Source organism: Erythrolamprus reginae, chromosome 1, assembly GCF_031021105.1.
Source record: "Erythrolamprus reginae isolate rEryReg1 chromosome 1, rEryReg1.hap1, whole genome shotgun sequence".
NCBI lineage: Eukaryota > Metazoa > Chordata > Lepidosauria > Squamata > Dipsadidae > Erythrolamprus > Erythrolamprus reginae.
The window spans coordinates 21,279,056-21,292,106 of record NC_091950.1 but is presented as its reverse complement, the minus strand read 5'-3'; the positions used below and the strand labels follow the sequence as shown (position 1 = coordinate 21,292,106).

General features: G+C 41.1%; 1 protein-coding gene across 1 annotated transcript in view; it reads right to left on the bottom strand.

Moving 5' to 3' along the window:
- MKNK2 (MAPK interacting serine/threonine kinase 2) overlaps positions 1–9,865 on the bottom strand; it is a 74,196-nt gene extending 64,331 nt beyond the window's left edge. The window contains exons 1-2 of the mRNA XM_070746837.1: positions 9,516–9,865; positions 7,577–7,748 (exon numbers count right to left, since the gene is read on the bottom strand). Of these exons, the coding sequence (XP_070602938.1) occupies positions 7,577–7,624 (48 nt within the window). The 5' untranslated portion in view covers positions 7,625–7,748; positions 9,516–9,865. The remainder of the gene's footprint in view (positions 1–7,576; positions 7,749–9,515) is intronic.
- Positions 9,866–13,051: the final 3,186 nt, after the last annotated feature.

Genomic DNA, 13,051 nt, shown 5'->3' with positions numbered 1-13,051 from the left:
CTGCAGAAAAAACAATTGCTGCCAGCCTGCCTTCCATTGAGGACCTGTATACTGCACGAGTCAAAAAGAGGGCGAGGAAAATATTTACTGACCCCTCACATCCTGGACACAAATTGTTTCAACTCCTACCCTCAAAACGTCGCTATAGAGCACTGCACACCAAGACAACTAGACACAACAACAGTTTTTTTCTGAACGCCATCACTCTACTAAACAAATAATTCCCTCAACACTGTCAGACTTTCTACTAAATCTGCACTTCTATTCTACTAGTTTTTCTCATCATTCCTTTCACCCATTTCCTCCCATGTTGACTGTATGACTGTAACTTGTTGCTTATATCCTAAGATTTTTATTAATATTGCTTCCTCATTGCTTATTTGACCCCTATGACAATCATTAAGTGTTGTACCACATGATTCTTGACAAAAGTATATTTTATTTTATGTACGCTGAAAGCACATGCACCAAGACAAATTCCTTGTGTGCCCAATCACACTTGGCCCATAAAAAATTCTATTACTATTATTATTATTATTATTATTATTATTATTATTATTATTATTATTATTATTACAATGAGGTCTTTTTCTGCCGTCAATCTTCTATGTTTCTATATATTATTTTTTTAACAAAAGGTCCATCAAGGTTACTCCTTTTCTGAGACTTGCTGTTCTCTGGGGATCCCACTGGTTCAGAAAAAAATATTTCTAGATGTTTTTTCCTCCTCCTTTCCTGACATTCACTTTCTTTCTCCTGTAGGAAAAGCTGCAGAAGGCAAAGGGTGCTTACATAACACACTAGCTCCACCTATCCACCTACCCCCTTCCCAGGGCCTCGCTGGCATCCAAACCACAAGGTACAACAGAAGTTACATCAACCACAAGCAGCAAAAAAAAAGTGTGGACACTCACAGGGAAGCAAACTGCAGCATCAGGACAGACACACACACAAATGTAATCACATCCATTCAGGCTCTCCCAGCCCCCCCCCCCCAACCCTCCCAGTCTTTTCCGTCCAGCTGCTCTCAACACACTCACAAAACAAGAACTTTACAACCACACCGCCGTTTGGTTCCATGCCAGGAAGCTGTGCTGTTTAAACAGAAACCGACTGCACCCAACTGGAATTTTGCAGCGAAATTCCCCCAACTCCTGAAAGCAAAGACGCAGACATCTACCAATGTACCTCTCTACCTTTGATTGGCGCTTTAAAGAGAGAGAGAGAAAAGGCCACACAACAGTGCTAAATTAAGGTTAGGCAGTAAAAACAGGTTGGTTAATACCCACAAGGCAACTGGAGCAATTATAGACCTGATGGAAAAACACCAGCGAGCCATTCAAGTTAGTGTCCAAAATGTTCAAGCGCAGCCAACCCAAACCACATTTCCCCGACCGGAGTGAAGGGAAACGGGTATTACATAACGCAGATTTAATTTAGCAAAAGGGACATCAAGAGAACTAGCCCAATTCAGCAAAGACTTTGGAGAGAGGAGGGAAAATGCAAAAACTGTGTGTTCGGTGAATATCCCCAAAACTGCAAGGGGAAAAAAAACCAATAGATTTGGTTCTTCCGAATCTCGATTCCAATTCTCAATTTCATTTTCTACCTATTTTTTTTAACTGGGGATCTGAAAATAAATGTTCATTGTCCTTTTCCCACTAGGAATTCCAGACATCATAGCTAACTCTGCAACTCCTGCCCCCTTTTCTCAATACAGTGTTCCCTCGATTTTCGCGGGTTTGAACTTCGCGGATAGCCTATACCATGGTTTTTCAAAAAATATTAATTTAAAAATACTTCGCGGGTTTTTTCCTATACCACGTTTTTTTCCATCCGATGACATCATATGTCATCGCCAAACTAATAATTTTTGCAAATAAATAATAAAAATAATAATTATTGTTAATAAATAATTATGTTTATAAATATCAGGATCACTTAAGTGTCTTATTCAATGGTGAGTACCAGTAATAATGGTGAGTAAATGGTTTTTAATGGAATGGGAAATGGTAATTTAGGGGTTTAAAGTGTTAAGGGAAGGCTTGTGATACTGTTCATAGCCAAAAATGGTGTATTTACTTCCGCATCTCTACTTCGCGGAAATTCAACTTTCGCGGGCGGTCTCGGAACGCATCCCCCGTGAAAATCGAGGGAACACTGTATCCCCAAAACTGCAAGGGGGGAAAACCCCAATAGATTTGGTTCTTCTGAATCTCGATTCCAATTCTCAATTTCATTTTCTGCCTATTTTTTTTAACTGGGGATCTGAAAATAAATCTTCATTGTCCCTTTCCCACTAGGAATTCCAGACATCATAGCTAACTCTGCAACTCCTGCCCCCTTTTCTCAATACTTCTAGCTAGTGCTGTTGTTTTTGACTAGGAGCAAAGATTGCAAATCCTCATTCAACCATATTTCCAAGTCTTCAGCCTTACTTAAGCTTTGGCTAGGTCCTCATGGTTTATACTGGCTGAATAAGCCACAACTGTTGGATGTTACTGTTGTGGTTAGCTCTGGCCCTGCTCCTGCCCCAAGGACTGTGGATGTGGGGGAGACATCCACATGCTGCAGGCCTGTTTTGCCCCCCACCCCACCCCGGTGGAATCTGCTGATGAAGGCTCCTCTGACCAAGAAGACATGAGTGACAGGGAGGAGGAGAATGTGGCAGACAGCTCAGAAGGAGATCAATTATCTAGCTCCTCCTTGGATTCGGAACAAGAGTTAATGATACAGCCACGCATGAGGAGAGTGATGCATAGGCAGCAACAACTGAGAGATTATTATCAAAGAAAATGAGGCCACCTGTGGTTGGGTGGAGCTGTGGTAATTAGTGAGGCTGCTATAAATAGCAGCCTGTGGGTTTGGCCATTGTGGAGGATTATCTGATCGTTGTGTTTCCTGACTGCTTTACTGACTTTGACTTTTTGTGTGATTTTTCCCAGCTTTGAAACTAAACCAGAGCAAAGTGTGTTTCACTTTGTGAAAGAAGAAGGACTGTGAATTACCTCACAGCTGCAAGCTAAGTATCACAGAACTGATAAGGGACTTGTACAAATTACCAGTTTGTTTGGAGAGGAGTGCTCTTTGCTATACCAAAAGAGGGCTTGGTTTAAGTGAATTTTCAGTATGAAGAACATTGTTTTGAATTTTCAAACGTGTGTGTGTGTGTGTGAAATTTGTGAATTTTTGGGAGGATTCTACCAGAGAGCCCGACAGAACAGTTACTATATAATAAGCTACCTCCCAACAAATTCAGTTCACACTTAGTGTAGAAAGGAACTTGTTCTTTGTCTCTCAAATCTCTCTGTAGAGCACCTCACAAGGTTTGTCGTCAGAGTAAAAAGGCAGGCTTCGTGGAAGAAACTACAAAGAGAGAATTTCTTGGGAAAATTCACAAGCCCTCCCTAAGCAAAAGAGTTTGAACCCTAACTACCGGTAGCAGGCTAGGATCTTGAAATTTAATGCCCGGGCATAATTGCTAGATTACTTAAGTACTAACAAAATCTAAAATGGCCTACTCAATGAAATCTTAATCTAAAACATAGTTTAACCATCTCAGCCAAATTTAACATACATGGAATTCCCTGACCATTTAAAAGTTAAGGTTGGGAAATTCTGATCTATGAGGAAGCAAATTTCGGGAGTATCCACAAAACCACTGCAAACATCATTTGGAGAACCTGGGATGAAGGGGACTTATCCTATTGTTGCATCACAATTATCAGATGGAACTAAATACAGTATCTCTATATCCTCCACCTATAGTTATAATCTATAGTTATTCCCTCGATTTTCGCGGGGGATGCGTTCCGAGACCACCCGCGAAAGTTGAATTTCCACGGAGTAGAGATGCGGAAGTAAATACAACATTTTTGGCTATGCACAGTAACACAAGCCATCTCTTAACACTTTCAACCCCTAAATTACCATTTCCCATTCACTTAACAACCATTTACTCACCATTATTACTGGTATTCACCATTGAATTAGACACTTAGTGATCCTGATATTTATAAACATAATTATTTATTAACAATAATTCTTTTTTTGTTATTTATTTACAAAAATTATTAGTTTGGCAATGACGTATGATGTCATCGGGCGGGAAAAACCGTGGTATAGGGGGGGAAAACCCGCAAAGTATTTTTTTATTAATATTGTTTTGAAAAACTGTGGTGTAGGCTATTCGCGAAGTTTGAACTCGCGAAAATCGAAGGAACACTGTAGTAGTAAACCAGGATACTGTATATATTGCATAATATATACAGTAAACCAGGATGGTCTCTTACTGCATGCCTACATAGAATAGAATAGAATAGAATTTTATTGGCCAAGTGTCATTGGACACACAAGGAATTTGTCTTCATCATTTGGACTTTAGGAAGATTTGTGCAATTTTCAAAGGCTGCCCCCATGCTTGATTCTTGTCAGTCACTGGTTGTTCAGAAGTGCTGCATCAGGACTAGCAACTTGACTTTGAAATCATGGGGAGGGAAGGGAATCAGGTGGGAGCTATTTAAGCCATTTGTGCCAGCTTGCCAACAAATGCCCCAAATCGAATACAATAGAATTCTTTATTGGCTAAGTATGACTGGGCTCACAAGGAATTTGTCTCTAGAGCATAGGTTCTCAGTGTACATACAAGCAGACAAGCGATAAATCATAATATGCAATAATTATAAATCATAAGACACAACATTCAGTGATACAAAGGCATTGCAAGTGCAATGAGGCATTTTCTGAGTCCAGCCTGTGTGATGAAGACAAAGCCCATCTTTCAAGAAGGACAAACCCAACTTAAGCCACAGAAGCTTCTATTAAATGAAAAGTAGAGACCGGCCCAACCACCCTACCTCAGGGCCAGCCCTCAAATGATGCCAGCCAGGACGCCAACATCCCATAATTAGGAGCAGCCAGACAAAGATGAACATGGGCTGACAGGAAAGAGGAGAAGTCCTCGTAGGCCGAACCCCGTGCTTTAAAGCAGAGTGCTGACTGGCATCCCTGCGGGGTAGAATTCGTAAGCAGGACAGGTTTTTTAAACTCGCTGGGAGGCTCTCTCAGGCTCAGTTACTCCACCTGCACAATGGGAACAAGGCAGCTTAGCTGGGAGAGACAGGCGGGCCAGCCCACAATTGCACTATTGCCATCTCTATTCTTCCAAAAAGGCCACCAGGCACAAACCACGCACATCATATACCTATAAATCACCTTGAATTTCTACCTGGCAGTCTAGGAGCACAAAACAAATGCAGATTATTTTCACACATCACTTTACAGATTGATGGAACCTCTCTTTCATATCCCCCAAGAAAGGGCCTTCAATCTACATTTTTCACACCCTATTGTTGTTGCTGTTGTTTTTTTCAGCCATACAGCTTTGGTATATCCCCGAATCTTCAGGCATGTTCGGACATGTCAGCAATAGCTTTCTTTACATCACTCAAAAGAACTAGAAGCTTAGCTTTCCATTTGGGGGACAAAGAGTTACTCCAATCCAGTGTTACTCCAAGGGGGGGGGGAGGGAGAAGTAAAAGATTATTTGTAAAATGAATAAGAAAAGTTTGAACAATTGCAAACTTTCATTGTTTTTTTAAAAAGCAGGTGAGTTTGCTGTCATTGTAAACATGCCTCTTGGGTCTCTTTTCTCTGCAAAATCAGAGATTGCAATAGGGACATTAGAGCTAGAATTGCAGATCACAACCTAGGACTACACTTAGGTCAAGCTTCTTCAAAAGCAAGACAAAGCAAGGATATATCCTCTTTAAAATCCAAGCCAGGTTTTTTTCTTGTGGAGCCCCAAAAAGGCACACTGAAATTCATTGCTATGGAAAAGTATAAATTAAACTGACTGGAAAGCAAAATTATAATCTCTAAACACCCATTATGTTGAGATAACATACCAAACATAGCAGCTGTGTTCACACAATTAACTACACTGTATTAACTACACATGGCTGAATTCACGTTAATTTTTTAACCCACATCAGGGTTTGCAAACCTAATTGCTAATAAGCAAATCACACTATATCTTAGTTGAATGTGTGAATTCAATCTGTGAGAGCAACATCCTAAACATATTTTCTTCTTCTATGTAATATATACAACAAGCTTTTATTTGTTTTTAAAACTTCCAACTTGCTTTCTCAACGCTGTTGTTCCTTAACTTTCTCTATTCTTGCCCCTCCCCACAAACATATTTCTTGTTTAAATAAAATATTAACTACTTGGAAGTCAGGAGTCACTGAGTTTAACAAGTAACAGCTTTTGATACAGCAAATTGAACTTCGGTTTGGAAATCATGATTAGCAGCACCAAACTGGTCTTATACACAGTTAAGCAAACTAGAAATTAGTCTGATGTAAACAATGCCATTCAAAATTGAAACACTCCTTGATAGAGGCCAAACAGGAAATTCTGAACATTAAGGTCTAAAATGGAGTTGGAAGATTAGAAAAATTGTGTTTCTGAAAATTAGCAGCTTGAAAATATGTGGACTTCAACTCCCAGAATTCCTTTGCTAGCATCACACAACACTGAGAAATTCTGGGATAGACACTGCTATGAAAATAATATATTGCAACACTTTTGGCACCAGGTATTTGCAAAATATCCATAATCTGGTTTTACAACACACACATAAACACGGAGACTACAGGTAGTTCTTGACTTACAACAGTTCATTTAGATGATTTTTCAAAGTTACAACAGCAGGGAAAAAAGTGATTTATGATCATTTTCACATTTATGACCTTTGCAGCATCCCCTTGATCAATTTAAAATTCCTATTTCCCACAGCTGCAGCTGTGATTAACCAATGGGGAAGCCAGATTAATTCAACAAATGTGTTACCAATTGCAACGTTCACTTAACTGTAGCAAGACCGGTTATAAAATGGGGCAAAACTCACTTAACAAATGTTTCACCTGGCAACATACATTTTGGGTTCCACTGTGGTTGTAAATTGAGGGCCATATTCCACAATTCAGTAGTACTACAAATATACTACTTCAAAGTACTTTGTACAAAACCGAGAAACCTTGAGTACCAACAACACTGAATACTGGGAAGGAGACCATTAAATATATTGCATAAAACCTGCAAAAGTCTCAACAGAAGCAGCCTATTCAGGAGTCAACAAAATACGTTACAACAGGATGGAGAGGGAAATACAGTATCAGATTTGGAAAAAACAGATCACTTGCAACACTTGGTGCCAAAGACTGCAGAAACACCTGTAAACCTGTTGTAAATATTTTAGGAATTATTATGTATTCCTAAGGGACAGCTACGGCACTTTGTCAGAGATTAACTCTTGGGAATGACTCACGGAACTTGCAAGCATGATCAACAAAACTTCAGTTTCTTCCCCACTTCCTCTCTTTATTGACAACAGCTAGATATTCTCCCTACAATTCAGAACCACTGCCATTTGCTAGACAGAAAGCTAAACCCCACCAGGGGCTCATTTTTTTACAACCAAAAGCAAAGTAGCAAAGATTTTAAAGCATGAAAAGAAATTCATCTGATTTTTATATCATTTTTTAAAAACATGAAATTAATCACACCATACCTTAAAAGAACGATGGAAGCCTTTAAGCTCGGTTTTCTTCTGCACCATCTTGAGATTTTACAAATGCAGGAATATTCCAAATAAGAGAATGGGAGGAAAAATAGTAAAAGAAACAAGGGAGGGAGGAGAGAAAAATTTGGATGAAGCTAGTCCGGATTGGTTGAAAGAGACCCTGGAAGAGAGGAAGGAGGGAGGGGGGGGAAACAGACAAATGTCAGGATTCGTAGAATAATTTTTGGCTGGATTAAATAGCTGGTAAAAAAGAATAATCAGGCTAACCAAAACATGACAATGAAACATATTAAAGTCTATAAACACCCAGAGTAAAAAGAAGGCAACTCAGAAAAAGGCACACACACCCCTTTCAAGAAAATGAATTGTCCTCCTCCCAAGAAACACAGTCACAACCCTGCTCTTTCCTATGGGGGGGAATTACAATGGAAGCTGTACAGATGTTTCCCAATAGGAATCAACACTTTAAAAAGAACCATTTTTTTTTTAAAAAAAAGATCCTTGCATCCTTTTAGGGGGCCAAATATTGAAACATTCTTCCCTAACAGGAGGCATCCAAATCCACCCCCTCCAAAAGAAAACATGTTTCCTCTGATCTGTTCAACCCATGGCCCCCCCTCCCTTTTTTTTAACACAGTAAAGTAGATGTAAGGGGGTGTGAGTAGACTGCAGCAGGTTTTTGTATTCCTTTGTGTAGCAATGCACCCAATGGGAGATTTATTTATTTATTTGTGTTCCTTTGGTAGATCTGCAAGCATTATGTATTACTGTATTGCCAGCAAAATTTAGACGTCAGGGTTTCAGGGGGGGGGAGAGAAGAGAGGGGCATCCTAAAAGAAGGGGCGTGTAGAATACACACCCCTCTTTTTTCCTCTTCCTTATTTACAAAATGACTGATAGAAAATACATCCACCGATTTTTGCAAAATAACTACTAAAAAAAAAAACAGATCCCAAAGACTACATAGGACCAAATATGTAGCATGTTCTGGAAAAGGAGAAATCGGGGGGGGACTGGGGGGGGGTTAGTCGCTTCAATAACACACCCCTTTCCCCCGTATTATCAGCAATAGGTCGATCTCTTTAAACTGAGACCCCTCACCCTTTATTTCCAATGAGAGTGGGCTTTTTTTTTGTTGCAATGGTGCATTTTCTTTTAAATCCAAGTAATCCCCCCCCCCACCTCCACCGCGCATCTATCCTAAATGGAAGGGGGCGTGATCGCTCTTTTTCTATTATATACTTAAGGGAAGGGGGAGCCAAAATACCCGGCATGATATCGGGAACTAAAGGGGGGGGAACGCTTAAGCTCCCCCCCATCTCAACAAAACCAATTTCCCCCCCTATCTATGAATCTCGTAGGAGAGCGAAAGGAAGCCGAGTGGTACTCCATTGCAAAAAGACCTTCATTATTCCGCCAGGAAATGATGGGGAAGGGGGGGAAACTTCTCGGTGTTAAATAATTGGGGGGGGGCACTAAACTGTTTCTACCCCCCTCACCAGCCCCGCCTCCATTCCACATTGCAAAAGCCCGTTTGCAAAAAAAACCCCCTCAAAACGCATCGAGAAGCCCCCAGAGCCCTTTCGTTGCTTTGCAAAAAAAAAAAATTGCTACGAAATTTGCAACCGCATAAGAGGAGGGGGGGAGAAAGAGAAAGAGTTGCAAGATAGATAGGTCGAGTTTTGCTTTTCGAGTGGTGGGGGGGGGTCGGCAAGACACCCATCCTCGCCCTTCCCCGTGCAAAAAATATATCTCATGCATGCAGCTTTGTTTTGTTTTTTTAAGCCGCGCAGTTGCTTTTTTTTTGCAAAAAAAAAAAAAAGGATTTTGCAAGGGTGCAGAATTTTTGCATCGCTTCTGTGTCTCTCTCTCTCTCGGCCCCCCTTTCGCGCGCCCCCCCCCATCCACACCCCCCCAGCTTGCCTACCGAGCTCGGGCCCCGCAGCGCTGGCGCCACTGCTGATGGAAAGGCACCCAGCCCGCCTCTGGCGGCTCGAAGACACGGGAAGGGAGGTTCCGCGGTGGGGGCGCTTCGAGCTCGGCTTTATATATAGGCAGCCAAGGGGAGGGCCGGGCGGGCGCTTGCATCAGCTGAGCCCGCTCGCCTAGTCAGCCGAGCCAGGCGGGCAAGGCGGAGCCTGCCGCGGAACTCGTGCAACGCCTCCGCTTCTCTTCCTCCTCTTCCTCTCGTGCTGGGGGGGAGGGAAGAGAAAAACGGAGACAAAGGCCTTCCGAGCATGTGCAGAGTGACTTCGCCCCAGCCTGCGCAATTCCCCCAGCGCAGAGAAAATGGAGCGGCCTTAAATAGAGGCGATTAACGTTCAAGCAGGCGCAGAGCCTGTTCAGCCTGAAGGGGAGGGAGGGGGAGGGGGAGGGATAGTAGATCTCGAGCATGTGCAGAATACTTTTTTTTTTAAAAAACTTTTTATTTATAAACACAACACACAAAAACAAAGACATTTAAAAACATTGGACATTTGTGTAGCAAATCTGTGTTACATTTCTCACTGTGCTCATAATCTATTACACAACTATTTTACATATTTATTGTAGACTGTCCTATACATTGATCTTGTTTATATATCTAATCTTATATTTATTTTCCTTTAATTCATTTGTCACCAAGAAAAATCTCTTTGTTAAAAACTTTTTCACTCCTACAACTACCCTTTTTCCCCCTGAAAATAAGACAGCGTCTTATATTGATTTTTGCTCCCAAAAAAATGCTACGTCTTATTTTCACAGGATGTCTTATTTTTTTTTCAATGAAAAAGAATGCACATTTATTGCTGAACAAAAAAAATGAACATTTATTATATACTGTACAGTAGTTGTCATCACGAACCAGCATAACCAGACAAACTGTGAATCCTATCAAAAAATTCTTACTACTACTGTACCATTATGTACTACTACATAATGGATGGATGTGTTTTAAATCTGATTGATGCAGTGTTTTGGGAGGCAATTTATGGACAGCAGGGTTATATATGTTCTGTTCAGGAATGCTGTGAAACGATACGTCTCCTACGTCTTACTTTCAGGGGATGCCTTATATAAGAACGCCTCTACTTAAGAACTTTTCTAGATAAGAACCGGGTGTTCAAAATTTTTTTGCCTCTTCTTAAGAACCTTTTTCTACTTAAGAACCCAAGCTCAGAAAAATTTCCCAGCAAATTTGAGAGCGGCACGAAGGCCCGGTCAGTTTCCTGCTATTCCCCCTTTAATCCCAGCCATCTCAGGTTGCCAGAGGAGCCTTTTGGTGGCGCTTAAGGAGGCTTTGGCAGTCCAGAGTGCACAAAGCATTTTCCTTTCTTTGGGCACTTGGACAGGAAATAAACCTCTGTCAGTGCCCAGAAAAAAGAAACGCTCCCTTCGCTCTGGGCAGCCAAGGAGTCACCACAGCGAAGGAAAGGCTACAAAGCGAGCGAGAGGAGAGGGGAGCCCTTCAGCATGGGAAGGAAGAGGAAGCAGATAGAAGCAGCAGCAGCCAGTGTATGGAAGACAGCCTCACGCCGGGTTTATGGGAGGCGCTTGCTCCTCCTTGTCTCAGAGTCCCTCTTTTTTTTAAGCCTAAAAGTTTTGGATTTTTTTATTCCCCTCACCTCACCTTCTTCCTTCAGCAGCGACTGTCCTCCTCTTCTTCCTCCTCTTCCTCCCACCCAAATCCCAAGCTTTTATTTCTTTCTTAATGGGTTTGCACGCATTATTTGCTCTTATATTGATTCTTATGGGAAAAATTGCTTCTACTTAAGAACGTTTCTACTTAAGAACCTGGTCACGGAACTAATTAAGTTCTTAAGTAGAGGTACCACTGTATTAGGCAATTCTACAAAACGTCTCCTATGTCTTACTTTCGGGGGTGACTTGTTTCGGGGAAACAGGGTATTGTTATAACTAAATGTACATTTATTACTTTGTTCTTTGCTCCAGGCAGCAGTAGAATTTGCCCCAACATTTATAATATTCCGACTCTTCCTTATTTTTTATTTCCATTTTAAGCTTCTCCATCTCTGCACAGAGCATGTGCAGAGTACTTTTGTCCTCATAACTACCGCCTTTCTCTGCAGAAGGGGTGGGGGAAGGACAAAAGAAAGAAACATTATAGAATTAGAATAAGCTGGAAGTGATCTGAGAGGTCATGTAGTCCAGCCCCCTTTCTCAAGCAGAATAGAATTGTAGTTAGTATTAACACAAGTAGAAAATAGTGATAAAAAGGATAATAATGCATGACAAGGACAGTAGGCACAATGGTGCACTTACACACATATACCCATTTTAGATAAGTGGCTGTCTAGTTAGACTGGTGCAGGGGTAGGCAAAGTTGGCTCTTCTATGACATGTGGACTTCAACTCCCAGAATTCCCAAACTAGTATGATTGGCTCAGGAATTCTGGGAGTTGAAGTCCATAAGTCATAGAAGAACCAACTTTGCCTACCCCTGGTCTAGCAATGGCGTTTAAATACAGTACAGTATACCGCTTCACAAGTGCTTTGCAGCCCTTCTAAGCTATGTTTTATTTTGCAAAGATAAACACAGTCCCTTCCTTCCTTAACATGCTTTCGGGGTGCCGCCTTCACACAACGCATCAAACCCTGCATGTAGAATTGTCCAACACTGAGTTGGGGATTTGAGCGAAGAGGCAAAAATTGAGCAGAGATGGGCCTTTTTTGCCAAGATAACCAACGTCTCATTACAGTCTTTATTATTTCATCTGAAAAGGGGAAGCTTTGATTTTTCCTCCCTGCCAGGATTAATTTTACTATTTTTGAAAGTGTATTTTACACATGTCGAGGATAAACCAAGGACAGCAAGACTTTCGGGGGGGTGGGGATATTTTATTTATTTATTTAATTTGACTTCTATGCTGCGCAATCCCGAAGGACTCAGGGTGATCTAAGCATAGCCCATAAAATCATATGTGTCAATGTCCTTCCTGTCAAGGACAACTTCAGCTTCAACCACAACAACACACGAGCACACAACAGATACAAACTTCAAGTAAACTGCTCTAAACTGGACTGCAGGAAATAACTTCAGTAACTGAGTAGTTGATGCATGGAACTCACTAGTATCATCTCCTAACCCCAGAACTTTACCTTTAGACTAACCACTATTGACCTCTCCCAATTCCTAAGAGGTCAGTAAGGGGCGTGCATAAGTGCACCAGCATGCCTTCCGTCCCCTGTCCTTAATGTTTCTCTATTTTTACTAGTTGCATGTATTTGAATATTATTATTTCTAATACTTTTTTCAAATTTTTGACTTTTACCAGCATCATACCTTCTCACACTTGACAAAACTAATAAATAAATAAATAAATAAATAAATAATCTCATTTTTCCCCCTGCACAAGCTTTTATATTCCACAGAGGATCCCAAGGCTGATTTTTCGTGACGAGAGTCAAAGGAATTCGGTCCTTTCTGAGGGCGCTTTCGCAAGAAACGCAGGACGTGCTTCT